Consider the following 27372-nt stretch of genomic DNA (forward strand, 5'->3'; position numbering starts at 1 on the left):
ACTCACATTTTAGAAGGAAATAGTAAGCATTAATGCCATTTTAAGTGTTTTAAGTATAATAACACTATCAGAAAAATTAATTTCTCTGAATACAGGAAAAGGGGATAGAAAAAAGTCATTGAGTTTATAGCCAAAAGTGATGTTTTACGTTATGAACTGTACACTCCAGCTCCTCTATCCTTTGTTCCAAGTGAGCCTTCTCGTTAAATGCTGTCTCTTGAGCAATCTATTTAAAAATAAAAACAAAATAAAGTGATTTCAAGGTCACTGCAGTGTGTTCACATAAAATGAATGCTGTAACAGATGATATTCTTCCATACCTTTAGTCTTTCCCTTAGACTATCTCTCTCTGTGGTCATTCTTCTTAAATCAGTAAAGGCTACATCTCTCTCAGTTTCCACTCGCCGAAGAATTGCATGAGCTGTTGTTGATTTAGGAGACTTACAGGTTTTCATCATTTCTCGCCTAAGTCGGGCAATTTCTTCTTGTGCCTATAATTTCAAGACATAGATAAGGTTTAAAAATTATTAGGATAAATTAATTGTACAGCTGGATTTCATTCTGATATTTATAATATTCATATATAATGTACTTTGATCAAATTTAGCCTCTTGAGGTTCAGAGTTGGGTCAGCTAGCACAGATCTTTTGGGGGGTTTTTTGTTGTTATTGTTGTTTATGGTGGTGGGGATTGAACTCAGGGTGCTGAAAATTTTTGCTCAAGCATAGCACTCTACCACTGAGCCACAGATAAACTTCTGGTTTTCTGGTGGTTGATTGGAGGTAAGAGTCTCATGGTCTTTCTTGCTTGGGCTGGCTTTGAACCATGATCCTTGGATCCTGAATAGGTAGGATTACAGATGTAAGCCACTCAGTGCCTGGCTAACACAGATCTAATAGATCTTAAATAAGACCTATATTTAAATGGGTCTTATTGTAGATTTACAGTTTTGTAGATGTATAAGCCAAGAATATTTTTGACCTTTAAAATGGCTGAGAAAAAATGAAGAGCAACTTTTCCTAACAGTAAATATATGAATTCCAATTTCATGCACATATAGCTTGACTATAACACGGTCAAAGCTTATTCTTGTATGTACGGGCTTTGGCTACGTCCACCCTCAACAGAGTTCAATAGTTGTAACAGAGATTCTTTGAGTTGCAACAGCTGAATATAGTAGTAATGTAGTAATAAGTTACTATGGCTTTTGCTGGAAAATTATTCAGCTCCACTGACTTACGCAATGTCATCTAAAGCTTTTGTATACTGTGCTCCTGCCTTTATTTACTTATGGAATGTGCCTCCTTGCCCCTTTGTAAGAAATAGAAGCTCCATTTGTTCAGAGCTCAAACTCTACACTTTCCTTAAATAAAATAACTAATAATTCTCACTTTTCTTAAATCTTACAATATCTTTTAAACCATTTATCCTACATTAGCAAAAAAAAAATCTGTATCTCTCCAACTACACTGCAGATGTTTAGAAATCTGAGTCTGCTTAGAAACAATAGGTCTGCTTATCATTTTTTTCTATTCCTTGTAGAGTAGTAAACTTAGAGTAGTCATCATTAACTAAAAGCTTTGATGCTTTTCAAAAATTGTTATGATTTAATATTTTGAGAATAAAACAATTATATGATCAATAAAACTCAAAGAACTTTGAACTAGAGGTCAAACACAAAGTGATTTTGATCTCCAAAATTCAGCAAATTATAAAGAAGTTCAAGAGATAATATCATTTTTAACCCCCGAATCCTGATTTGTTTTTACCTTACTTATTACACCTTATCATTTAACACTTTAAAAAATTTTTATTTTGTCAGGGTGATGTATAGAGGGGTTACAGTTACATCATCATATAGTGAGTACATTACTTCTTGAACATTGATACCCCTTCTTATGGTTTTCTCCCACTTTCCCTCCCTCCACCCCCTTCCAATCATCTTGTTTTTCCCCTTCTCTTCTCTATTTCAAATAAACAAATAAACATATATACAATATACCAGGTACCAAAGTCAGTACAGTAACAACAGGGGATAAACCATAAGAGAAAAAAGAGAGAAAGAAGTAACTTCACAAAGTACATTACAAACAACCACAAACAAACCTAACTTGAGCCAGGAGCCTGGCTCACACCTATACTCCTAGCTACTCAGGAGGCTGAGCTCTGAGGATCAAGGTTCAAAGCAAGCCGGAGCACAAAAGGACCTGAGACTCTTACCTCTAATTAACCTCTAGAAAATGGGAAGTGGGGCTTGGCTCCAGGGTAGGGCTGTAGCCTTGAACTGCAGACCTCAAGGACAGTGCTCAGGCCCAGAGTTCAAAACCCCATGATCCACAAAAAAACAAAAAAACAAAAAAAAAAAAAACAAAAAACTTAATTTTTCCTAAGACCTCATATATGCTAGGCAAGGCTAATCCTTTCACTACAGTTTCAGCCCCATTTTTTTTTGGGGGGGGGGTGTTGAGCAGTACTAGGCTTTGAATTCAGAGTCTTACAATTGTTAGGCAGGTGCTCAACTATTTGAGTCACACACAACCCCCTATTCTTTTACGTTTAGCTATTTTTCTCACTTTTTTGTCCAGAGCCTGTATCAGATCACAATCCCCTTTTTCTATGCTTAACTAGCTAGGAATGTAGCCATGCACCACTATACATGGTTTGAATGTTAAGATGAAAGTCTCATTTTGCCTATTTTCCCAATTACTATCTTTCCACTCTCTGACTGACAAGTAGCTGGGTTTACAGGTATATGCCACCACATTCTGCCCCCATCAATCTTAGGGGATCTTTTTCAAAAACTAAGACTAATTTCATGTATGTATATGATCATTTATAGAATATGGAAATAACTTCTATATTTTATTTGTAGTTATTTGTATATGTACTCATGCTCTAGTTGTACTGGAACTATATTATTTTTCATTAAGAATATCTTAAGAGCCGGGCACAGTGGCTCACACATGTAATCTTAGCTACTTAGGAGGCTGAGATCTGAGGATCAAGGTTCAAAGCCATCCCGGCACAAAAGGACCTTAGACTCTTATCTCCAATTAACCTCTAGGAAATGGGAAATGGGGCTTGGCTCAAGGGTAGGGTGGTAGCCTTGAGCTGAAGAGCTAAGGGACAACATCCAGGCTGAATTCAAGCCCCATCACTCACACATACACACACACACACACACACACACACACACACACACACACACACACACACACACACACACACACAAAATATGTATATGTGTATATATATATGAAGAACAGGGCCAGGAATGTAGCTCAGTGAAAGAGTACTTGATTAACATGCCCAAGTCCTTGGAGGAATCCTAGCACCATCATAAAAAGTAAAATCTCAGGGGCTGGGAGTTTTGCCTAGCATGCAGGAAGACCCCGGTTTGATTCCTCAGTACCACATAGAAAAAAGTTGGAAGTGGTGCTGTGCCTCAAGTGGTAAAATGCTAGCTAGCCTTGAGGAAAAAGCCCAAGGACAGTGCTTAGGCCCTGAGTTCAAGGCCCAGGACTGGCAAAAAAAAAAAGGTAAAATCTCAGGCAGATGTGTGGCACATGTCTGTAATTCTTGCCTCTTGGGAGATGGAGACAGGAAGATCATGAGTTGAGACTAGATAGGGCAAAGTTAGCAAGACCCTATTTCAAAATCCAAATAGAAAATAAAAGGGCTGGGGATATCTCTCAAAAGACAGAATACTTGGCTAGAAAACTCAAGGCCCTGTGTTCAATCCCCAATAATGCGAAAAATAAAATTAAATAAATAAAAATAGCCAGGCACTGGTGACTCACACCCATAATCCTAGCTGAGGAGGCTGGGATCTGAAGATCATGGTTTGAAGCCAGCTCAAAATCCATGAGATTCTTAGCTCCAATTAACCAGCAGAAAACCAGAAGTGTCACTATGGTTCAAAGTGGTAGAGTGGTAGCCTTGAGCAAAAAGCTCTGGGCCTAAGTTCAAGCCCTATAACTGACAAAAAAAATGAGAGAAGAGACAGAGAGAGAGAGAGAGAGAGAGAGAGAGAGAGAGAGAGAGAGAGAGAGAGAGAGAGAGAATGAATCTTTAGGACAAATGTAAATGTAAATTTGGCAGTTTTAAGCATTCTCACAAAACCTAAGGAAAAATTACATATTCCCCAAAGTAAATGCTGTTATTGATATAATTGTTCTCTTAAAAATAAGTTACCTGTTCATAAAGGAGAAATGTCTTGTCTCTCTCAGATGTAAGAACCTTGACATTACCCTGAATTTCTGCCAAATGCCGCTCATATTTTTCCAACATGCATTTAAGTTCTTCACGATCTCTGGTTGTATTCTTCAAAAGCTCGACATCACAGTTTGCACCCTACAATTATTATTTAAGAAAGCTGAAATTCTTTATTCATGTATGGTACTAATGAAAAGCTGCTACTAACAGCAATATACATCTCTACTTAAATAAATATGACTATATAATCAAAGGAAATAATAGATAATAAATAACAAAATCACCCTCCCTTTGTAAGTTTCATCCCCAAGAGTTCAAAACTTGTCATATCACCCAGCAGCTTATACTGAGAATAAAGAACCAGTATTGTCCACAATGCCACCAAAGAGACCTCAGTCTCTCAAACTCTTTAATACAGCAATTCACAACCAAAATGAATTACTTCCAAATTAGATGAATCAAAGAATAAAAGTCAATGCTTAAGCAGCACATTCTAAAATACTTTTCAGTTTCCAAACCTACCCGGGAAGTTGGAGATGGGCGTCTTGGACTTTTTGATCTACTTCTGATCATTTTTCTCAAGTTTTGAGCTTCACTTTTATAGAAATTTTTGTCTGCTTCTAAAGTCTTGACAAAGGAATCAAGTCTAGAAGGAGATTTATGTTGTGCTTTTTCAGTCTCTAAAATTATCTTTCAAGAGGGAAAAAAATTAGGCCATTATTTCTATGGAAATATAGCATCTTTTTTTCTAAATAAAAACGAAGAGGATCTTTAAAATATTAAGTTTGGTATTTTAAAAATAGGACAATTGCCAGGCATGGTGGCTCACGCCTATAATCCTAGCTACTCAAGAGGCTGAGATCCTCGGATCCAGTTCAAAACCAGCTGGGGCACTAAAGAACTCATCTTCAATAAATCACTAGAACAGGGGATGTGGTGCTGTGGCTAAAGGGGTAGGACAATAGCCATGAGCTGAAGATCTCAGATACAATGCCCAGTCTCAGGGGTAGGGTGGTAGCCTTGAACTGAAGAGCTCAGATACAATGCCCAGGCCCAGAGTTCAAGCCCTAGTGGTAGTATGCTTGCCTAGCATGCACTAAGCCCTCGGTTTGATTCCCCAGAACCATATACACAAGAAAAAAAAGCCAGAAGTGGTGCTGTGGCTCAAGTGGCAGAGTGCTAGACGTGAGCAAAAAGTGTCCAAGGATAGTACCCAGTCCCTGAGTGGCAGTGAAAGCCAGGTACTGTGGGTCATGCCTGTAATCCTAGCTTCTCAGGAGGCTGAGATCCGAGGATTGCAGTTCAAAGCCAGCCAGGTCACTAGAGACTGTGGGACTCATCTCCAATAAATCCCTAGAATAGGGCTGTGGCTAAAGTGTTAGGACAGTAGCCTTGAGCTGAAGAGCTCAGGTATCATGCCCAGGCCCAGGGCGGTAGCCTTGAGCTGAAGAGCTCAGGGACAGTGCTCAGGCTCAGAGTCCAAGCCCCCATGATTCACCAAAAAAAAAAAATCAGTAATAGTTTTATAAAAATGATACTTTCGTTTTTCAATTCTTAAATATTTTAATTTGACTAAAAGTACTCCCAAAGGTGGGTGTTAGAGACTCATGTCTATAATCTTCACCACTTGTTAGACTGAGATCTGAGGATTGAGGCTTGGAAGCTAAGTAGACCAACTTTTATCTCCAAGTAAAAAGTTTTCTAAATTTTTTTGCCAGTCCTAGGGCTTGAACTCAGGACTAGAGCATTGTACTTGGGCTTTTTCCTCAAGGTTAGCACTCTGCCAGTTGAGCCACAGCACCACTTCCAGCTTTTCTTCATATGTGGTACCAAGGAATCAAACCCAGGTCTTCCTGAATGCTAGGTAAAAGCACTACACCACTAAGCCAAACTCCAGGGCCCCTGCTAAATTATTTTTAAAGAAAAAGCTGAAACTACAGGTATGGTTCAAGTGGTAGAATGCCCCAGCCATGAGTAAAAAGCCCAGTGAGATTGTGCAGTCCTTAGTTTGAAGACACACATACACACACAAAAACCACAACTAAATTCACTTGTTATATAAGCATTCTATCACTTGTGCAATGTCCTAACCCTGAAATAATATCTAATAATCTCTAAATATTTTCTTCAATAATTGTTCAAATGAATTTAAATGGATCCTAGAAATTTCGTATTTTTATGCGTTCTTGTGAACTCCAATTCATTTTAATATGTCTTAAGACATTTCTTTCACAATATTCATTTTGCAATACTTTACAAAGGAAAATTACATACTTTCTGACAGACTATTTAAATGATAAGATTAAAATGTTTAAATGGGAGAGTTTTCATTCCCTTTGTTAGATAAATAAAACATTGGAAAGGAATGAAGGCCAAAATATGCATATGAATTTTTTGTGGCTGATTAAAACATGATAACTTATATTTTATGGAAAATGTACTTACAGATCTAAGCCTTTTTATTGTATCTTCTAATACTGTTATATTATTTTGCTGGCAAATTATTTCAATCTGAAAAAAAATGAGAAGTAATTTTTATTTGAGGATGCCTCTGTTTAACTGGAAAAGTATGAAAAAAGAAAAAAGCCATTTGACAATAAAAACTTGGAGGCTATATATTAAGGAAAAAATATGCGTTGATGATAAAAGTACTTAGGACGGAATATTACAGCTTCTTTCTTTCTTTTTTGTCAGTTGTGGGGCTTGCATTCTGGGCCTGGGTGCTGTCCCTGAGCTCTTCTGCTCAAGGGTACCACCTTATCCCTAGAGCCACAGCACTACTTCCAGTTTTCTAGTAAGAGTCTTACAGTCAGGGCTAGGGGCTGGCTTTGAACTGTGATCCTCAGATCTCAGCCTCCTGGCTAGCTAGGATTACAGGCATGAGCCACAGGGCACAGCATGGCAGTTTCTTTAGCCAGTGTTGTACATAAAAACTTTACAAAATTATTTCCCAACATTGGACCAAAATGTTAATACTAATTATATTTCTAAAGATGGCAATAAAGAAGCTATAAAAAATTAAACATTAAGGGGCCAGGAACTTGGCCTAGTGGTTAAAGTGCTTGCCTAGCAAGCACGAAGACCCGGGTTCGATTCCTTGGTACCACATATATAGAAAAAAGCTGGAAGTGGTGCTGAGGCTCAAGTGGTAGAGTTCTAGCCTTGAGAAAGTCCAAGGACAGTGCTCAGGCCCTGAGCTCAAGCCCAGGACTGGCAAAAAAAAAAAAATTACACATTAAGAAAAACATGTTTTCTACTCAGTACTAGTGCAATAACTTAATTCCCTTCCATCCACAGCATAATTTTTTTTTTTTTGCCAGTCCTGCGGCTTGAACTTAGGGCTTTGGCACTGTCCTGGAGCTTGCTAGCACTCTACCACTTGAGCCAAAGTCCCACTTCCTGTTTTTTCTGTGTATATGGTACCAAGGAACTGAACCTAGGGCTTTGTGCATGCTAGCCAAGCACTCTACCACTAGGCCACACTTCTGGCCCCCCACAACATACTTTTTGTATCAATATTATGGCACTGAATAAGCTAGCCTCACCCTAACCCATAGTTATATTTATCACATGTCTCGTATATTCCAAAACAGCAGTGAAAAAGTTTCAAGAGAGTAAAGCTTTATGCTAAACACCTTTTCTTGGAGTATTTTTAAATTAAATGAGCTTTTTTATTTTTTTAATTAAAGAATTTATTAACATTGATTTTTACATCATATTTCAAATGTCATGTTTAACCAACAAGTATTCAAGAAGAGAATTTCTATATACAATCACTGGCACTTAGATTTTAGAACATAATTAAAATTAAGATGAGGGTTTATATGTCATAGGTACATATTAATGTATGTAATAAAACATGTCTATAGAATATATAGCCCATCATAGATTTTTATTATCTATGTAGTTATGTTTATATATATTTTGGGGGGTCATGGGGTATGGACTCTGAGCCTGGGCACTGTCCCTGAGCTCTCAGCTCATGGCTACTGCCTTATTTCTGGGCCTGGGCATTGTCCCTGAGCTCTTCAGCTCAAGGCTACCACCCTACGCCCTGAGCCACAGCTCTACTTCCTGTTTTCCAGTAATTAATAGTAGGTAAGAGTCTCATGGACTTTAGTGCCTGGACTTGCTTTTAACTGTGACCTTCAGATCTCAGCCTCTTGAGTAGCTAGGATTACAGGAGTGAGCTACCACACCCAGCTACAATGAACATACTTTTAAATTCATTAACTTTTCATTATTCTAAACTAAAATGTATTATGGTCTTGCTAACAATATTTTAAAATCAAACTTTCTAGAATTATCTAGAATTTCTTATTCTTTTTCTCTTCTTTTTGTTGCTATACTAGGGACTAAACTCACGACCTCATACATGCTAGGCAACTACCAGATCACTGAGTAAAACCTGTAAATTTATTTTTTCTTTATTGTTTATTCCAAAGCTCTCTTCTAAGATTTCTCTGGAAGTCATAGTTAAGTTCTTAAAACAGTAAGGGGTTTTATTGCTTGGAACATAACAATTTAAATAAACTATGTATAGGTTTGAATAATTTATATTCAATGTTAATTTATATGAACACACTTTTTAAGAAATGAGGAACCCAAAGGTATAACTTTCCTAAACATTTAAAATGTTATTTATTAAAATGAATTCTAGGAAGTAGAAAAATGGCAATTTTTTGTTGTTATTGTTGGTGGTGTTTGTTTTTGCTTTGGGGTTTGGTGTTTTTTTTTTCCTTTTGTGGTTGGCAGGGATGGGAGGGGAAGAAGTGATATTGTCCAAAAAAGGAATATTCTCACTACCTGACTGAAATTATCCCTTTGTATAATAATAACTAACAATAAAATTATATTTTAAAAAAGATATAGGTCTAGTATGGATATTGTGCAAAGATTTCCATAGTATATTAGGTATTAAATTTCACCACAACAGAATATCTCATATGATACTTTTTTTCACAAGTTCTGAGGCTTGAACTAGGGCCTTCAGCTTTCTCAAGGCTAGTACTCTACTACATTAGCCAAAGTACCACTGCTGGCTTTTTCTGTTTATGTGGTAGTAAGGAATCAAACCCAGGGCTTCAGGCATGCTAGGCAGCACTCTACCAGTAGACCCACTTCTGGTCCCTAGTATGATACTTTCTAACAGAAATAAATTTATACAGCCAGGATCCAGTGGCTCACACTTATAATCCTAGCTACTCAGGAGGCTTAGATCTGAGGACCATGGTTTGAACCCAAATTGAACAGGAAAGACTAGCAATTAACTAGCAAAGAGGCCAGAAGTGGAACTGTGACACAAGTGATAGAGTGATAAAAAAGAGAGGAAGAGAAAGAGAAAGACAGGGAAATGGCACTGTGGCTCAAGGGGTGGGGTAGTAGCCTTGAGCTGAAGAGCTCAGAGACAATGCCCAGGCCTAGAGTTCAAGTCTCATGATTGACAAAAAGAAAAAAGAAAAAGAAAGAGAAATCAAGCAAGCAAGCAAGCAAGCAAGGAAGGAAGGAAGGAAGCAAGGAAGGAAGGAAGGAAGAAGGAACAAAGGAAGGAAGGAACGAAGGAACGAAGGAAGGAAGGAAGGAAGGAAGGAAGGAAGGAAAGAAGCAAGCAAGCAAGGAACGAAGGAAGGAAGGAAGGAGAGGGAGAGCACATTATATGTACACATTTCCTAGATATAGATGAATAATAACCAGTAGTATGTGACCAGAAGAAGATAATGTCTAGGCAGTGCAGGTATAAGATTGTAGTAGATGTTATTTTCTACACTATACTATGTGGACTAAAATCTAAGATCATCTTATCCTCCTCCTCCTCCTCCTCCTCCTCCTCCTCCTCTTCTTCTCCCCCCCCCACCCCCCGCCATGTGTGGTCCTGGGAATTGAATTAAGGGAATAGGTACATGTTAAGCAAGCTTTCTACCATTGGTTCAAAATGGTAGAGTGCTAGGCTTGAGCAAAAGAGCTCAGGGACAGCAGCCAGGCTCAAAATTCAAGCCCCATGGCTGACAAAAAAAAATAAATTATATATACATATATATCCATACATACATACATTTAAATGTTAACAAAAAGAAAACATTTCCCAATCATATGCTCTCAAAGATAGGAGGATCAAGGTCTGAGATCAGCCCTAAACAAAAACGAGACCTTTCCTGAAAAGTAACTACAGCAATGATGGGCTGAGTCTATATGGTTTAACTAGCAGAGGCCTACCACAAGAAGTTAGAAATAAATTATGTACATGAAAATAAAAGATGGAAAAAAACCTGTTTGTAAAATCTCTAAAGAGAGTATTGAAGAGAGGGTTAACATTCTATTTAAAGAATATTTCTGTTCTTTTAAATCTTTAACGTATTTTACTTAGAAAAACTGCTTACAAAAGAAATATTTAAAGAAATAAAATGTGAGAAAGTGGGACGTAAGTGTGTGAGAGAGTAACAATGTTGGACAAGAAATGTACTCACTACCTTATGTATGACTGTAACCCCTGTGTACACAACCTTGACAATAAAACTAAATTAGTGTAGCCTAGTGGTAAAATGCCCATCTAGCAGGCATGAAGAACTGGGTTTGATTCCTTGGTACCAAAAACTCAGAAAAAGCTGGAAGTGGCACTGTGGCTCAAGTGGCAGAGTGCTCACCTTGAGCAAAAAGTGCCCAAGGACAGTGCCCAGGCCCTGAGTTTGAGCCCCAGGACTGTTAAAAAAAAATTAATTAAAAAATAAAATTATGAGGGGGTGAGAGTTTGGCCTAGTGGTAGAGTGCTTGCCTAGCATAAATGAAGACCCAAGTTCAATTCCTCGGTACCATATATATAAAAAAAATTCAGAAGTAATGCTGTGGCTCCAGTGGTAGAGCTCTAGCCTTGAGAAAATCCAAGGACAGTGCTCAGGCCCAGGACTGGCAAAAAATATATATAAAATAATAACAACAACAACAATAATAATAATAATAATAATATGAAACCAAAAAATAAGGCAAAATATTTCAATGAGAAAAATATAAATTAACCCATAGTATAGATTTTAGTTATGTCAAACCTAAAAACTATCAAATGACAAGAATGTCACTTTCCCACAAAATTAATAATCACAGATATAAAATAAAGCTAAAATTCTTCAGTGATAAATTTAGTACCTTTGCTTCTTCAAGTTCTTTGTTGGCGGAATCCACCACAAAAAATTTTTCTTTTTCTAGTTGCTCTGCTAGTTGGTCGATTTTAATTAATTCATTACAAAGATGCTCATTGTGGTTGGTTAAATCGTCTACTTGACTGCTTACCACCTCCTTACTATCCAAGAGTTTCCTAACATATTCTTCCAAATCATGATTTGTCTGTTTGAGATCTTCAATCTGTTATCATTAAAAGAAAAAAAATCACATTAAAAGATTTCCTTAGCTTCCTTTTGAGAACAACTAAAAGATTGGTGTCAGAAAAGATTTGCTTCTTTGAAAACGTGACCTAACTGCATACTTTTTTGTACCTTCTGAATTCTGTACCAAGAGAATATATTACTTATCTGAAAAAGTGTAATGAATATTTAAAAGTACTTATTTATTATGGCACTAGGTACAAATTCAAGAGCCTTATGCATGGTAGGTAAGCATTCTAAAACATCTCCACCCTAAAAATTTTAGAAAATATATAGACAATTTCCAGTTTATTTTTAAAAATAAAATAAATAAAAAGAGCTGGGTACCAGTGGCTCATTCTTGTAATTCTACCTACTCAGAAGGCTAAGATATGAGGATTATAGCTCAAAACCAACTCTGGCAGGAAAGTTCATGAGACTCTTATCTCCAATTAAACACCAAAAAGTCAGAAATGGAGCTTAAGTTCAACCGGTAGAGCATTAGCCTTGAGTAAAAAATTTCAGGGACAGCACTCAGGCCCCAGTTCAGGCCCCAGGACAAGCATGCACATGAATGCACAAGCATGTGCATACACACACACACACACACACACACACACACACACCATAAAGTCAACTTATGTGGTGGCACATACCTGTATGTGCCTACCTGTATGAGGCAGAGGCAAGAGGATCATAAGTTCATAAGTTCAAGGCAAGTCCAGGCAAAGTTAGAGAGATTTTATCATAAGCAAAGCGGGCTGAGGTTGTGGCTCAAGTAATAGGGCCTTTGGCAAGCAAGAGGCCCTGATTTTAAAACTCAGTACCAGGGGAAAAGGAAATAAAAGTAACTGTATTACTTTTTAACCAAACTATTCAACAGTCAAATATCTCCTATAAAGAAGCCACAGTTCTGTAATTACCTGCCATTGAAGTTCATTAGAATTAAATTTTCTTTGAGGTTTTGTTTGTTTTGAGATAGAAAATTATGCTCATACGTAAAGTACTGGGGCTTTAACTCAGGGCCTCAACCTCACACTTGGCTTTTTTGCTCAAGACCAGTGCTCTACCACTTGAGTCACACCTCCACTTCCTAGAATTAAATTTGTAGTTACTGTTATCAAAATATATTAACTTTTTAGAAAAGTCTTTTTGAACATAGTAACTTACTTGACTAAGCTAAATATCAACTCAATCAAGTATCTGCTGACTAATGTGGAGGATCACAGCTTTCCTTCCCAACCCACTACCAAACCATCAACAGATGAAGAAAGGGGCCTGTTCTATCACGAAGGTATGCAAATGCCTTAAAAGGAAACAAAACAAAACAAAATAAATTAGACCCGACAATAATTATGAACAATAATTATGTCAAGAATAATAGTAAATTCTAAAAATTCAGTTAAGTTAGATGCCTATCATCTCAGAACTTATAGTAAAGGAATACAGTATGTTACACACAGTAAAAATACTTAAAAGAGATAAAACAGTTGCATAAACACTTCTCCATAATGTTTGTCCCTTATGTATTAGAAATTACTTATTAAGCACTATTGTGTTCAAGATACTGCATTGGTATTCTATAGAATAGGGAAAATAAAACCTCTCAAAACCAACCACATGTACTAGAAGAAATAGTCTAAGTCTTTAAGGAAGTTCTAAAATTGCTAAAATCACATCCCTTAGTTCTAACTTAGAACTAACATTGAATTTTCAAGTAACTATAGATATAGTTCCTTCCACACTATTAAAATTGTCAGTTTACTTCAAAAGTATGAACTTTATAATCTGTCATTAAAGAATATTCTATACAGGCTATGAAATATTTTTAACTAAGTATGCTACCATGACATTTATAATCTCTAATTAATATACACTAAAGCATATGATCAGTCATTTTAATCCATTTTAATTACTTTGACATTTTAGTAAACCACACTAATTTATCAGATTAAAGGATATCTCTTACTCGACTTTCTTTTGGTCTATTACCATATACTGATTTTTTGAAACCTTGGACAATGCAAAATTAAGTCACTTCTGTAAGTTTTTAAGGCCTGATCATACTCTACGTACGATGAAAATGTCATTTATGATTCTAGTTCTACTTACCTGTCCATCCTAACTTCCTATTATCAGCAAATCCTATCATCTGCAATATATATTCCTAAGTTCTACACATGGTATAAGAAACAATCACACCAAACTCATTTTAGGTAAGTTATTGCAATGTTACCACTAAATGGCCTAGATCCTTCTTTAGGAAAAACTTCAATATAGCCTCAATTTTAGGAATATACATTCATCTTTTGGAAACTTTGTTCTTACTCTATATAGCCATGGCTACTTAATAGTTCCTTTATGCATAGCCTCATAAAACAAAAAATATGCAGCCCAGTTTTAACAACATTGCACAGAACTGTGTGCAGTGATCTCTTTACTACTCCTCACATTTTACAGCTTGTAAAATCTACTAGTGATGGAAGTAGCTGAGATAATAAAGGTAGGGTAAAATAATGAACCTATAATTTGTCTAGCTACATTGTGGTGTCTACTTGCATGTACGTACTTGCATGTATCTACTGTGCCACACTTTTCAGCAGCAAAAGTACACAAAATGTTTGCTCATCTCCCCCTGTAGCAGGAAGGGTTCAATGTTTCTCTCTCTCCATATGTACCATCATTAAGCATCTGGCATAGCTTCATCTTGGTATTTTATAGCACATATTAAAGTATTTTTTATTTTCTTGTCTCTTCCAATAATTTGTAAGCAATATAAATAATAGCATTCATTTCTTTATCATGCATTATGTTGTGTGTATTTAAATAAAGTGAATAAATCACCAATAAATAAATCCATACTCCTCTTATCTCTGATACCACACTCTACTTTTAGTTAATTCCAAACCCCAAGTACTTTAGAGATGCTGCCTAGAGTAACAGGAGGGATATGGACTTTGAACTTCAGTAGTTAAATATAAATCCTTCTCTAGTTATTTACCAGTTATGTAACTGTGGCAAGTTATTATTTCTTGGTCCCAAGAGATGCATCTGGTTTCAGAAAAATAAATGAGGGTATATTGATCCTCATCTGTTAAATGGAGAGAATCCCTAAAACTTGCAGGTTGTAGTTAAATAAAAAGCTCATGTAAAGTTTATGAAATTGTTTATATTCAATAAGTAGATTTTTAAAACTAACTTTTGCTGGGTGTAGTGGCTAATATCTATGATCTAAGCTACCTCAGAGGCAAACAATGAAAGCATTATTGTTTAACAACTGTCCAGATAAAAAGTTTGCAAGACCCCATCTCAAACAGAAATCTGGATGAAATGGTATGGGCCTGGGGTCCCAACTATGTGAAGTGGTACAGATCAAAGAAATGCAGTCCAGGGCTGGATTCAAATGCAAGATCCTTCCTGAAAAAATGATTATAGAAAGTGAAAGGATGAGGGTGTGGCTCAAGTGGTAGACGGCTTCCTAGCGTTTATTGTATACATGAGATACACTTGTACATTAGGAAATATGTCTATTTGGAGTCACTGATAACATTTTCCTAAATTTATGAGATCTAAAGATTCCATTTTTTTGGGGGGGGGGGCAGTCCTAAGGCTTGAACTCAGGGTCTGAGCACTGTCCTTGGGCTTTTCCCTCAAGGCTAGCACTCTACCACCTGAGCCACAGCACCATTTCTGGCTTTTTTCTACATATGTGGTACCAAGGAATCGAACCTGGGTCTGCGTGCATGCTAGGCAAGCACTCTACCACTAGGCCAAACTCCTGGCCTAAAGATTCCATTTTTTGTTGCCGGGCAGAGCTCATGCCTGTAATCCTAGCTACTCAGGAGGCTGAGATCTGCAGATCACAGTTCAAAGCCAGCCCAGGCACTAAAAAGTCCGTGAGTCTCATCTCCAATCAATCACCAGAAAACTGAAGTGGCTCAACGGGTGGAGTGGTAGCCTTGAGCTGAAGAGCTCACGGACAATGCCCAGGCCCAGAGTTCAAGTCCCATGACCAACCAAAAAAAAAATTATATTTTTGTCAGTCCTGTATACATATTAAAATTCTACATTTTAATCTAAAGGTAAAGACCAAAGTGCTTTATATATGCATACATACATATGTATATATGCAAATATAATGCTAATTATTGTGGGCTTCTATGTATGTTAAATGCATTTATGTTCCTCATGTATTTATCTTCTAAAGTGAAAACCTTAGGAAAACAATTTACCAAACTGGTATCCTCCAAATTAAAACTGCTATTGATGCTAGTCCTTTGCAAGATTGTATCTTTGTATTCCTAACTGTAATAAGAACAGCTTGATGAGCCAGGTGCCTGCAATCCCAGCTATTCAGGAGGCTGAGATCTGAGGAATGCAGTTCAATATTAGCCTGAGCAGAAAAGTCAGTTAAGGCCGGGAGTTTGGCCTAGTGGTTAAAGTGCTTGCCTAGCATGCATGAAGACCTGGGTTCGATTCCTCGGTACCACATACATAGAAAAAAAGCCAGAAGTGGTGCTGAGGCTCAAGTGGTAGAGCTCTAGCCTTGAGAAAGTCCAAGGACAGTGCTCAGGCCCTGAGCTCAAGCCCAGGACTGGCAAAAAAAAAAAAAAAAAAAAAGTCAGTTAAGACTCCTACCTCCAATAAACTACTCAGAAATGCTAGAAGTGGCACTGTAGCTCAGGTGGTAAAATGAAGGCTCAGAGACAGTTTCCAGGCCCTGCGTTTAAGCCCCGGGACTGACACCAAAAACAAAAACCAAACAAACAAAATGCTGATATAACAACATCCATCATAATTATTATCCTAAAATGCTGTGTGAAATTAAAATAACTAGACCTTTATGTCAACTGCTAAACTTTTTAAAAATTCTAACCATGGTCACTGTCAATTTACCTTTTGCAGTTTATTGAGGATGACTTGTTTGTCAAGAATCTGACTTCAACTTCCATTCTGTAAAAGATTTCAGTCCCAAGTCCTCGAATAGAAAATGATAGATAGGGAGCCGGGAGTTTGGCCTACTGGTAGAGTGCTTGCCTAGCATTCACAAAGACCCATGTTCGATTCCTTGGTACAATATACATAGAAAAAGACAGAAATGGTGCTGTGGCTGAAGTGGTAGAGTGCTCGCCTCGATTTGAAAAGGCCTATGGACAGTGCTCAAGCCCTGAATTCAAGCCTCAGGACTGACAAGGAAGGAAAGAAGGAAGGAAGGAAGGAAGGAAGGAAGGAAGGAAGGAGGGAGGGAGGGAGGGAGGGAGGGAGGGAGGGAGGGAGGGAGGGAGGGAGGGAAGGAAGGAAGGAAGGAAAAGAAAGAGGGGGTGGGAAAGAGGGAGAGAGAGAGAGAGAGAGAGAGAGAGAGAGAGAGAGAGAGAGAGAGAGAGAGAGAGAGAGAGAGAGAGAGAGAGAGAGAGAGAGAGAGAATCCCTGGATCAGTGCAAACACGCTGAGAACCTTGTTCTCTTTTCCACTGCCTTCTTGCTTATAGGCCTTTGGCTCCACACGCATGCAAAATACTTGTGAAATATAAATATGACCAATAGAAAGGAACTGATAAGGAGAAGGCCTGATACAGCCAGGTCCTCTTCAAGACTGCCTTTGCTCTGGAATCTATTTATGTCGCCTTGTAACTTATTCTGAGAGGAAAAATAAAAACTTAGTCCAATCTTGTTAAGATAGGCTACTTTGACAGAGACTCGCTTTATCTCCATGTCATAATCTCATAGTACTTTTAAATTTTCTCCCTCCTTGCCGAGGGTAGGATAATGACATATACAATGATTCGCTCAGATTTCAATAAAAGTTGAACCAACATAGAAATAATAGTTGTTTTCAATGAGAAGAACTTTGAGATTGACTCATTTTCACCTCTGAATAAACTTTTATTATTCTTTGTGTATACATGGCTATGTGCATGTGTGTTTCAGTACTAGGGCTTGAACTTAAGACTTCAGGCTCTCATTTGGCTTTTTCACTCTAGGGGACATTCTACAACTCCACTTCCTAGAAATTCATTTTGTTTTGTTTTTCTGGTTAATTGGAGACAGGTTTCATAGAGTTTTCTCATGGGCTCAATTTCAAACCTCAGTCCTCAGAGTAGCTAGGATTACAGGCCTGAGACACCAGCGCTTAAAAACTTTGTTACTCTTAATAAACTTTGATATTCTTTTTAAAAGATTACATTTTGGACTGCAAGTTGGTTTTTTTTCTTTTATGAGTCATGCTTTGTTTTGTTTTGCCAGTCTTGGGACTTGAAATCAGGGCAAGGCACTGTCCTTGAATTACTTCTGCTCAAGGTTGGCGCTCTAACACTTGACCCACAGTGCCACTTCCAGCCTTTTCTGAGTAGTTTATTGAAAATGATAGTCTTCATGAACTTCGCTGCCTGGGCTGGCTCAGATCTTAGCCTCCTGAGTATCTAGGATTACAGGTGTGAGCCACCACCAGTGCCCAGCTTGATTAAGTGTTCTTCACCAAGCCCAAGGGCCTAAAGATTTTTTTTTCTGTTATCTTCTAGGCTTTTCTATATATGTAGTACCAAGGAATCGAACTGGGTCTTGGTGCATGCTAGGCAAGCACTCTACCACTAGGCCAAACTCCCAGCCCTAGGTATCCAGTTTTTGTAGAACCAAGTTGAAAAACTATCTTTTTCCTACTAAAATGTGCTTCTGTATATATTTTGGCAGAAGTAGATGCATTCCTAGATAACTTCAATATACCTAAACTAAGCTAAGAGGAGGTAAACCACTTAAACAGATCCATAACAATAAAAAGCCTTTCATCTAAGAAAAGTACAGGTCCTGATTGTTTCACAGCTGAATTCTATAAGCCCTTTAAAAAAGCAAGACTAAAACCAATATTCAGTTTTGAGTAGTGTAGCTATAAACTGAGTGCTGAAACCAAAGAGTGAACCTTTCCGGTTTGTTTTACAAGTGTTTGTGTTTGGATTTTGATGGAAATGCATTAACCTACTTGACAATTTGGGAAGAATTGATATCTTCACTACACTGACAAATCTAATCCATGAATCTGTTTTTCCACTTATTTAAATATTTGATATCTTTCATTGGTTTTCTGTAGTTTTCAGAACCCAATTCTGTAACTGTTTTGTTAGACTAAATCATATGAAAAAAAAGGGCCATTTTATTTCTTTGTTTGGGGTCTGTATGTCTTCTGGCCTTGCTAATCATCATAAATGACTTAAGCTACTTATATACAGCATAAAGCTGGTTCATGCTTTTAAACTGACTTTTCTATTTTTTTCAATTGATTCAAACTATATTTAGTGTAAATATATGTTATAGCTTAAGCATGACTTTTGATTTTTAATGTATTCAATTTTGTGTTTATATGTACACACACACTTGCACATGCATGCACGCACACATACACTTTTTTTTGGTAGTATTGGAGTTTGAATCCAGGTTTCTTCTGCTTTTAAGGCAGGTAATGTACTGTTGAACCACAATTCCAGCATTGCTCTCTACTGGTCATTTTTAAGGGTCTTACTTCCTGCTCTCCATGTGCACTGATAACAACAATTTATAACAGAATTTTGAAAACAAAATTTAAAAATAAAGGAAACTGGGCTGAGTTTATCCTAGTAGTAGAGTGTTGCCTAGCATGCATTAAGACCAGGGTTTGATTCCTCGGTACCATATACATAAAATAAAAGCCAGAAATAGTGGTGGGACTCAAGTGGTAGAGCTCTAGCCTTGAGAAAACCCAAGGACAGTGCCCAGGCCCTGAGTTCAAGGCCCAGGACTGGCAAAATAAATAGATTCATAAAGGAAATTTAAGCCAGGTGCCGGGCTCACAACTGTAGTTCTAGCTACTCAGGAGGCGGAAATCTGAGGATGGTGGTTCAAAGACAGGCAAGGGCATGAAAGTCTATGAGACTCTTATCTCCAATTAACCACCAGAAGTGGTACTGTGGCTCAAGTGATAGAGCGCTAGCTTTTAGCTGAGCTCAGGGACAACACCCAGACCCAGGGTTCAAGCCCCATGACTGGAGGATGGGGAGGGAATTTCATTGCAATTACCAATAATTTTTATCTCAATAGTGTTCCTAAGTTTTTCTTCTTATACCAAGAGGTGTTTTGTTTTGTCTTGTTTTGTGGAAGGTAATGGGGTTTGAATACAAGGCCTAGAACTTATTCAGCTTGCATGCTCAACTGATGCTTTACCATTTGAACCACAACTCCAGTCCTTCTAAAAGTTAACTACTTCTTTCCTGGTGAGAGAAAATTCTTTAGCTATTGCTTTAGGGTAGATCTATTAACAAGTGTACAGTTTTCCCTTCATTCCACAAGGATATTTTGTTGTTGGTAGAATAATGAATAGACAGGATTTTGTTTTGTTTGGGTTTGTTTTTTTTCTAGCACTTTAAAAAGATGCTGCTGTTGGGGCCGGGAGTTTGGCCTAGTGGTTAAAGTGCTTGCCTAGCATGCATGAAGACCCAGGTTTGATTCCTCGGTACCACATACATAGAAAAAAAAAAAAAGCCGGAAGTGGTGCTGAGGCTCAAGTGGTAGAGCTCTAACCTTGAGAAAGTCCAAGGACAGTGCTCAGGCCCTGAGCTCAAGCCCAGGACTGGCAAAAAAAAAAAGATGCTGCTGTGCCACTACTTCTGACCTTCATGGTTTCAAACTTGAAAATTTTGCCGTCTTTGAACTGGTGTTCCTCTATATAGAGCACGATTTCTCTGGATGATTTCAAGAGTGTTTTTTCCACTTTCATCAGTTTATGAAATGTCTTCATATAGGTTTCATTGGATGCTATGACGTATTCACTTATCCTTTTCACTGTGTTTTATTAAGGAAATTTTCTACCATTATCTCTCAGAATATTTTCTCAGCCCACCCTCTCATGTCTCCTTCTGTAACTCTAGTGATTCAAATATTAGGTCTTTTGTTACAGTTTCACTCTAAGGTTCTATTTATAGTTTCCAATCCATTTATCTTTCTGTTGCTCAGAAATATTATGCTATGATCATCTCTGTTTTTCTATTCTGATATTTAATGATCTTTTCTACTTTTCTATTCTGATATTTAATGATTTGATTTTCTTTACATACTGTTATTTGAGAACACTGAATTTTTAACATAGCTGCTCTATGTTTAAAAATCGTTAGTGCAGGGCACGATGGCTTGTGCCTGTAATCCTAGCTACTCAGGAGGCTGACATCTGAGGATTGACGTTCAAAGCTATCCTGGGCACTGAAGTTGGTGAGATTCTTATCTCCAATTAACCACTAGAAAACTGGAAGTGGTACTGTGACTCAAGGGGTAGGGCAGTAGCCTTGAGCTGAAGAGCTCAGGGACAACACCCAGGCCCAGGGGTATGGGAGTAGCCTTGAGCTGGAGAGCTGAGAGACAGTGCCCAGGACCAAAGTTCAAGCCCCAGTACTGACAAAAAATAAAATCCTTACTGTGGTATAATTTTAAGTATACAATTTAGTGGCATGAAGCATATTCATAATGTCATGCAATTATTACCATTGTTTACTCCCAGAATTCTATCATACCACAAAAGCAAGAAATAAATCTGTCGCATGAATTTGCCTATTTGAGGTATAAGTGGAAGCAAAGACTCTTTATCCTGTGTATGCTTTATTTAGCATATTTCAAAACTTAGCCATGTTATAACAATTCATCATTTCCTGTTTTTCTGTAAGTACTAGGGACTGAAAAATTCAAGTCTTTTGCCTGCTAGGCAGGAGCTCTACCACAGAATCATATCACTAGCCCATTTTTTCTTTAGCTTAGGTCATGTGCTTTTGTCCCAGAATCAGCCTTAGACAGCAATCCTCCTACCTATGCTTTCTGTGTAGCTTGAATCACAGGCATATACCACCACCTGCAGCCTGTTCATTAAGATGCGGGTCTTGTCAATTTTACCCAGTTTGACTTTGAACCATGAACTTCTTGATGTGTCTTCTGAGTAGCTGAGACACAAGTATGAAAGCACTGTACCTAGTTGGAAATTCATTCCTTTTCAAAGGCTTGTATTCCTTTGAATATACATGCCACATTGCTTAGCTGCTTTTTAGATGAGGTCTTGCTTTACTGACAAAGCTGCCTGGTATGCCTGGGCTCAGGGGATACTTCTACCACCTGAGTACTACATTTGTGCCACCATACCCAGCTACCCAGTTTATATATTGGTTCCTTTGTTGATTCCAACTTTTGGCTGCTGTGAATAATGCTGCCATAAGCATCCGTATATAAATATCTGAGTCTCTATTGAACTGTTTTCTTTACATTCCTACCTGTAACACATGTGTTCCAGTTCTCCCGTTTCCTCACCATAGGATAATAACATCTGGTTATATTGATAATAGCCATCCTAATGAATATGATGTGGTACACCTCCTTGTGGTTTTGATTTGTACTTCCTCAATATATGATGACGTTGAGCATCCTTTCATGTATTTATTGCCTATTTAAAACACTGTTATACATCTGGGGGTTTTGACAAATACAGAATGATATTACCATCTCATAATGAATATTACTGCCCTACAAACCCCCTGGTGCACCATTTATTTATACCTCCCACCCATCAGATACCTTGCAACCAATGCTTTTTTCAGCTCTATAGTTCTGTATTCAGAATGTCATATAAATTGAATCACATGGTTTATAATCTTTTGGAACTTTATTTCACTTTAAATATGCTTCCAATATTTTTTTCTTATTACCAAATCTTATTCCATTATATGGATATATCACAATCTTCTTATTTGCCTACTGAAAGACATCTTGGTTGCTTCCAGGTTTTGGCAATTAGAATGCTGCTATAAACATTATATGTGAGAAGATTTTTGCACGGCAAGTTGTTTTTAGTTGTAAAACTTCCATTTAGCTCTTTATAACTTTGATTTTCCAGTTAGAACTTTCTAATTTTCCTATTTGTTTCAAGTAGGTTCATAATCGTCTATTGCAACATTTATAAGATAACTACTTTAAAATCTTTGTCAGACTGAGCTGGGTACTGGTGGTTCACATCTGTAATCCAAGCAAGTGAGAAAGCTGAGTTCTGAAGATAGCAATTCAAAGCCAACCCAGGCAAGTCCATGAGACTCTTATCTCCAATTAACCACCAAAAAGCTGAGTTTGAGTCTACTGCTGGCACACGCACACGCACATACGCACATGCATGCGTACACACACACACACACACACTGTTGCATTTCAGTGTTAACATCTCTATCTTTTCTCAGATATTCATGATTCTTATGAGGAATTTTTTTGAGACCAAGTACTCTGAATTGTGTATTTTATCAGGCATCCTATAATCCAACTCACAAAAAAAAAGGGACATTGCTTCATTTTCTAAGTGAAAGTGGAAGTCCAGTTTCTCTACTCAGTCTTTGTTTATTCCTAAGGAGGATGGGCTCCTTTTTGGGAGGCAGGAGTGTGAGAGCACAGGCTCTCCACTATGCTACCACCAGGAAGAAGAGAAGTGCTTCAATACTCATCCCTATTTGGCCTCCACAACCCTGTGAATGTGTGGCCTCGGTACTACCAGTAAGTGGTAAAAGTGGTCTTTTTGCACCCACACTAACTACAAGGAGAATGGAGCACCTCTTATGAGAAGTTTAAAGAAAAGTCACCATGGGGCTGAGTACCTCCTTATTCTTGGACAGGATGGAAGTCCTGATTCCCTACTCAGTCTTCTCTAATACCATCCTATTAAGGAGACAGAGAAAAACAACTAGAGGCGGCAAAGTTCCAAAATAAGTTCCTTATTACATTCTGGTAAGGAGCAAACCTTAGCTCTCTATTCAGCCTATGAAGGAAGAAATTGTGGCTACATTCCCCCTCCCTGCTGTGGTATTTGGAGACATTATTGTCTAAAAGTCATCTTCTTATGAGGTTAGTCCTTTATTTAGGGAGGCATGACTTTCCCAGGTTTTGGGTTTTTTGTTTTGGATTTTAATTTCACCTTGTCATTTCTAGTTGCAAGTTATTTTAGCACACTAGAATATATGAAGAAAAAAATACAAGAATTTACTAGAATGTCACTCTTTATGTCACGAGATTCCTAACCTGATGTACATATATGTAGATATTTTACATATATATATACATATGTGTATCTACTCATACATATATATACACATAGATGTACACATAATATATTGTAAGTATACAGTGTATATAAACACCATACATACTATATGTATAAATATGTATATTTACAATGTATGTGAAGTAATGCACCTTCTATCTGGTGAATATAATGTAACCCTTCTATTAATTACAATAAGAAATATATGAAAATAAATAAAATATATATATAAATACATCATGTAACATGTATATAGTATATCTGCATGACATGTACATACTGTATAATGTACATTACATTATATATGTATTACGCATTATTTATTATGCTATATGTATAATATATGTGTATAACATACATATAACATGCATATATGCATTATATATGCATGTATACACACGCATATATATAATTGAGTTTTGAGCTGTATATCATGGAAAAATGAGGAAAAGTTAAATCCATTTAGTTTTCCCAGTTCTTTTTAATAACTTTTATTAATAGTTATACTCTGTAGGGCAGCAGCAGAACAGAAACAATACTGAGCATGGAGTCCAAAGAGCTAGGTACAAATCTATCCTAACTTGGAAATACAGAGAAATTCTACCTGCCATTTATTAGTTAGATGTAAGGATTAGTGAACCTCTTGGTGTTTTAATTTTCATGTCCATCAACGTCATCATTCATAATAATAATCATACGTAGTCTTTTATAACTTTGTGAAAGATTAAGTATGATTATGTACTGTGCACATAACAGCACCTGACATAACACTTAGCACATAGCTGGTACTCATTAACTTTTAATCTATGTGAATCAAATGATTAAGATAAAATTTGAATGACTGTAGATCTATTAGATATCAATGAGTTCCGAATTAGTATTTATTTTCCATCTTCTTTCTTTAAAATAGGTTCCCATCCCAAGGTAATTCAGAGAAACAAGTATGTAAACTAAAGGTAACCTGTAATTTCAGTGTAGAGATGAATCTATCTTGGTTTCTCACTTCTTGTTCTAGCTGGAGAGTATTCTGATATTTTTCAGCTTCAGACCCTAGACCAAAATGATGTTCTTTGGTGGTAACCTAGTGGAAAGAATGGGAAGTATTAGAGACACTTAGTTTAAAACCACTTGTAATTTTTCACACCAATAAAAATTAGTAACAGCTGAGTGCTGGTGGTTCATACCTATCTATTGAGAAAACTGAGATCTGAGGATTGCATTTCACAGACATACAGGGCAGGAAAATCGATAACACTCTTATCTACAGTTAACCACCAAAAAGTTTAAGTGGGGCTGTTTAACTGATCAAAGGAAGGGAAGGGGAATCACAGAAAGGCGGGAGGAAGGATACATCAGTTCAACAGTGATACTCATTAGACACTATGTTGGAAATGATCTTTACAACTTGGGGGAGAAGGAGGTTGGGAAGGTAAAAACAGAGTGGGAGAAAAGGAGGGGTAATACTATTCAAAAATAAATGCACTCATTACCTTACTTATATAAGTGTAACCCCTCTGAATACCACCTTTACAATAAAATTTAAGTAAAAATAATAAAACTCCTTTGTTCAACTACTCAAATAATAAATTCAAAGAAATACACATATATCTCCTATCCAAATAGAGTTCGATTTCTAGAAATTTATCATACAGATACACTTGTACATCTTACAAAATAAAAACATTAAAGGATTTCAGGTTAACATATTGTACATACTACTTCATACTAGATCCTATCTCTTAAATATCTACAAGATAGAGTAATTTAGAAAAACAACTTTTTTTTTTCCTTTTTGCCAGTCCTGGGGCTTGAACTCAAGGCCTGAGCACTGTCCTTGGGCTTTCTCAAGACTAAGCTCTACCACTTAAGCCACAGCACCATGTCCAGCTTTTCCTATGTATATAGTACCGAGGAGTCAAACCCAGGTCTTCATGCATGCTAGGCAAACACTCTACCACTAGGCCAAACTCCCGATCCCCAACTTTTTCTTTTCCACCAGTGCATCATATCTTTCCTTCCAACACAGTAACTACTCACCAAAATCTCCCTCAGTGAGTTATAGAATCAGGATTTTCTCCATCAGTAAGCTTTGTGTTACACCCTGTGCAAACTGGCACTCAAGAAGGCTGGCAGATTTGTCTCCTTTTTTTCTTTCTATAAACAAGATACAAATCTGCTTTTCTGCTCAACAGTTACTGCCCATCTGAAAGTCCAGCAAAATCTCTCAGATTGTATTTGAAGTTAGGGATCACTTAGGTCTTGATGGGCAACATCAAATGCCTGTCAATTCTTATAATTTCTGTTGAAAAGTATGTTCCTAATTACAAACACTAGACTTAAGATAACAGAATAAAATGACTTGCTACTTCAATGATACTATTTTTGTTTATTGTAGGGGAAATGTATAGAGGGGTTACAGTTACATTCACCAGATATAGGTTCATTACTTCTCAGACACAGATACCTCTTCTCATGTTTTTGTCCCCATTTCCCTCTCCCCACCCCCTCCTAGTCATCTTGTTTTCCCTTCCCTTTCCTATTTCAAATAAACAAACAAGTATATATACAATATACTAGGTAACAAAATCAGATAAAGTAACAATATGAGATTAACCAAAGGGGGAAAAAAGAGAAATAACATAGTACATTCAAAACAATCACAGAAGATAAAGCTCTTGTTTCCATATCCTAGAGATCCTTTCATTTAGTCTCATCCTACGTGACCTTACGTACCTAGATTTTGAGCTATTGTAATCCTCTGCTAGGAGAATCCTAGATGTGTACGAATTATTACAAATGAGAGAAACCACTTCCATAGTACTTTTAAATTTTTAGTGAACATAAGAGCCACATGAAAATTTTATTTAAACGAAGATTCTTATTCAGAGTAGTGAAGAGATTCTGAATTTCTAAAAAGCAGCACTACAAACCCTGTGCAGTTAGTACCACATTTATAATTGTAAAGATCTATTTAAATAAAATCTAAATCCCCCAACACTAAGCTCTTCATAATCTGGTCTCACATTTCTCCAAACTTATGCCCTACTTGACACTTCTCAGAATCCCTCTAAAGACAAACTATTCTATACATTCTTTTTTTGGTCGGTTGTGGGACTTGAACTCTGAGCCTGGGCGCTGTCCCTGAGCTCTTCAGCTCAAGGCTACAGCCCCACCCTTTTAGCCACTGCACCACTTCCAGTTTTCTAGTGGTTAAATGGAGATAAGAGTCTCACAGACTTTGGTGCCTAGGCTGGCTTTGAACGATGATCCTCAGATCTCAGTCTCCTGAGTAGCTAGGATTAATAGGCATGAGGCACCATACCCAGCTTCTATACATTCTTAGCATATATACTTAATACTTTTCTCCATTTGACTAGTTACTAAGTCTTAGCTTGAGGTCTATATTCCTCAAGTCTTCTTTGTCTTCTCCATTACAATGACCACTTCACCACTGAGACTTGTGTTTATATTGATTATAGGACAATTTATGCAGCTGCCTATTTTTTCTAGCTATTTCCTCCTCAGGACATTATGATAATCTAAATAACCAGCAACTTCTGAAAGTTCTCTGCAGCTCCACTAACCTGCAGATTTTTTTTACGTAACAGGAAGGTATCAATAAAAAATGTACTGAGGTTGATAATAATTCAGTATACTAAAGTGGACACTTACCTTTGGTAAACTGAACAGTCAGTCAAGTAGGGAGTATTCTAGTAACTAAAAATAAGAG

The 27372-nt window shown here is 37.2% G+C and overlaps 1 protein-coding gene across 1 annotated transcript in view; it reads right to left on the reverse strand.

Annotated features, from left to right (window-relative positions):
- Window positions 1-27372, reverse strand: part of Tsga10 (testis specific 10) — a 116672-nt gene that overhangs the window by 81835 nt on the left and 7465 nt on the right. The window contains exons 2-8 of the mRNA XM_090336490.1: window positions 24604-24723; window positions 11353-11568; window positions 6661-6726; window positions 4738-4905; window positions 4195-4353; window positions 321-491; window positions 149-226 (exon numbers count right to left, since the gene is read on the reverse strand). Coding sequence (XP_090192616.1) covers window positions 149-226; window positions 321-491; window positions 4195-4353; window positions 4738-4788 — 459 coding nt within the window. The 5' untranslated portion in view covers window positions 4789-4905; window positions 6661-6726; window positions 11353-11568; window positions 24604-24723. The remainder of the gene's footprint in view (window positions 1-148; window positions 227-320; window positions 492-4194; window positions 4354-4737; window positions 4906-6660; window positions 6727-11352; window positions 11569-24603; window positions 24724-27372) is intronic.

This window comes from Megascapheus bottae, chromosome 7 (genome assembly GCF_031878675.1).
Source record: "Megascapheus bottae isolate mThoBot1 chromosome 7, mThoBot2.hap1, whole genome shotgun sequence".
NCBI lineage: Eukaryota > Metazoa > Chordata > Mammalia > Rodentia > Geomyidae > Megascapheus > Megascapheus bottae.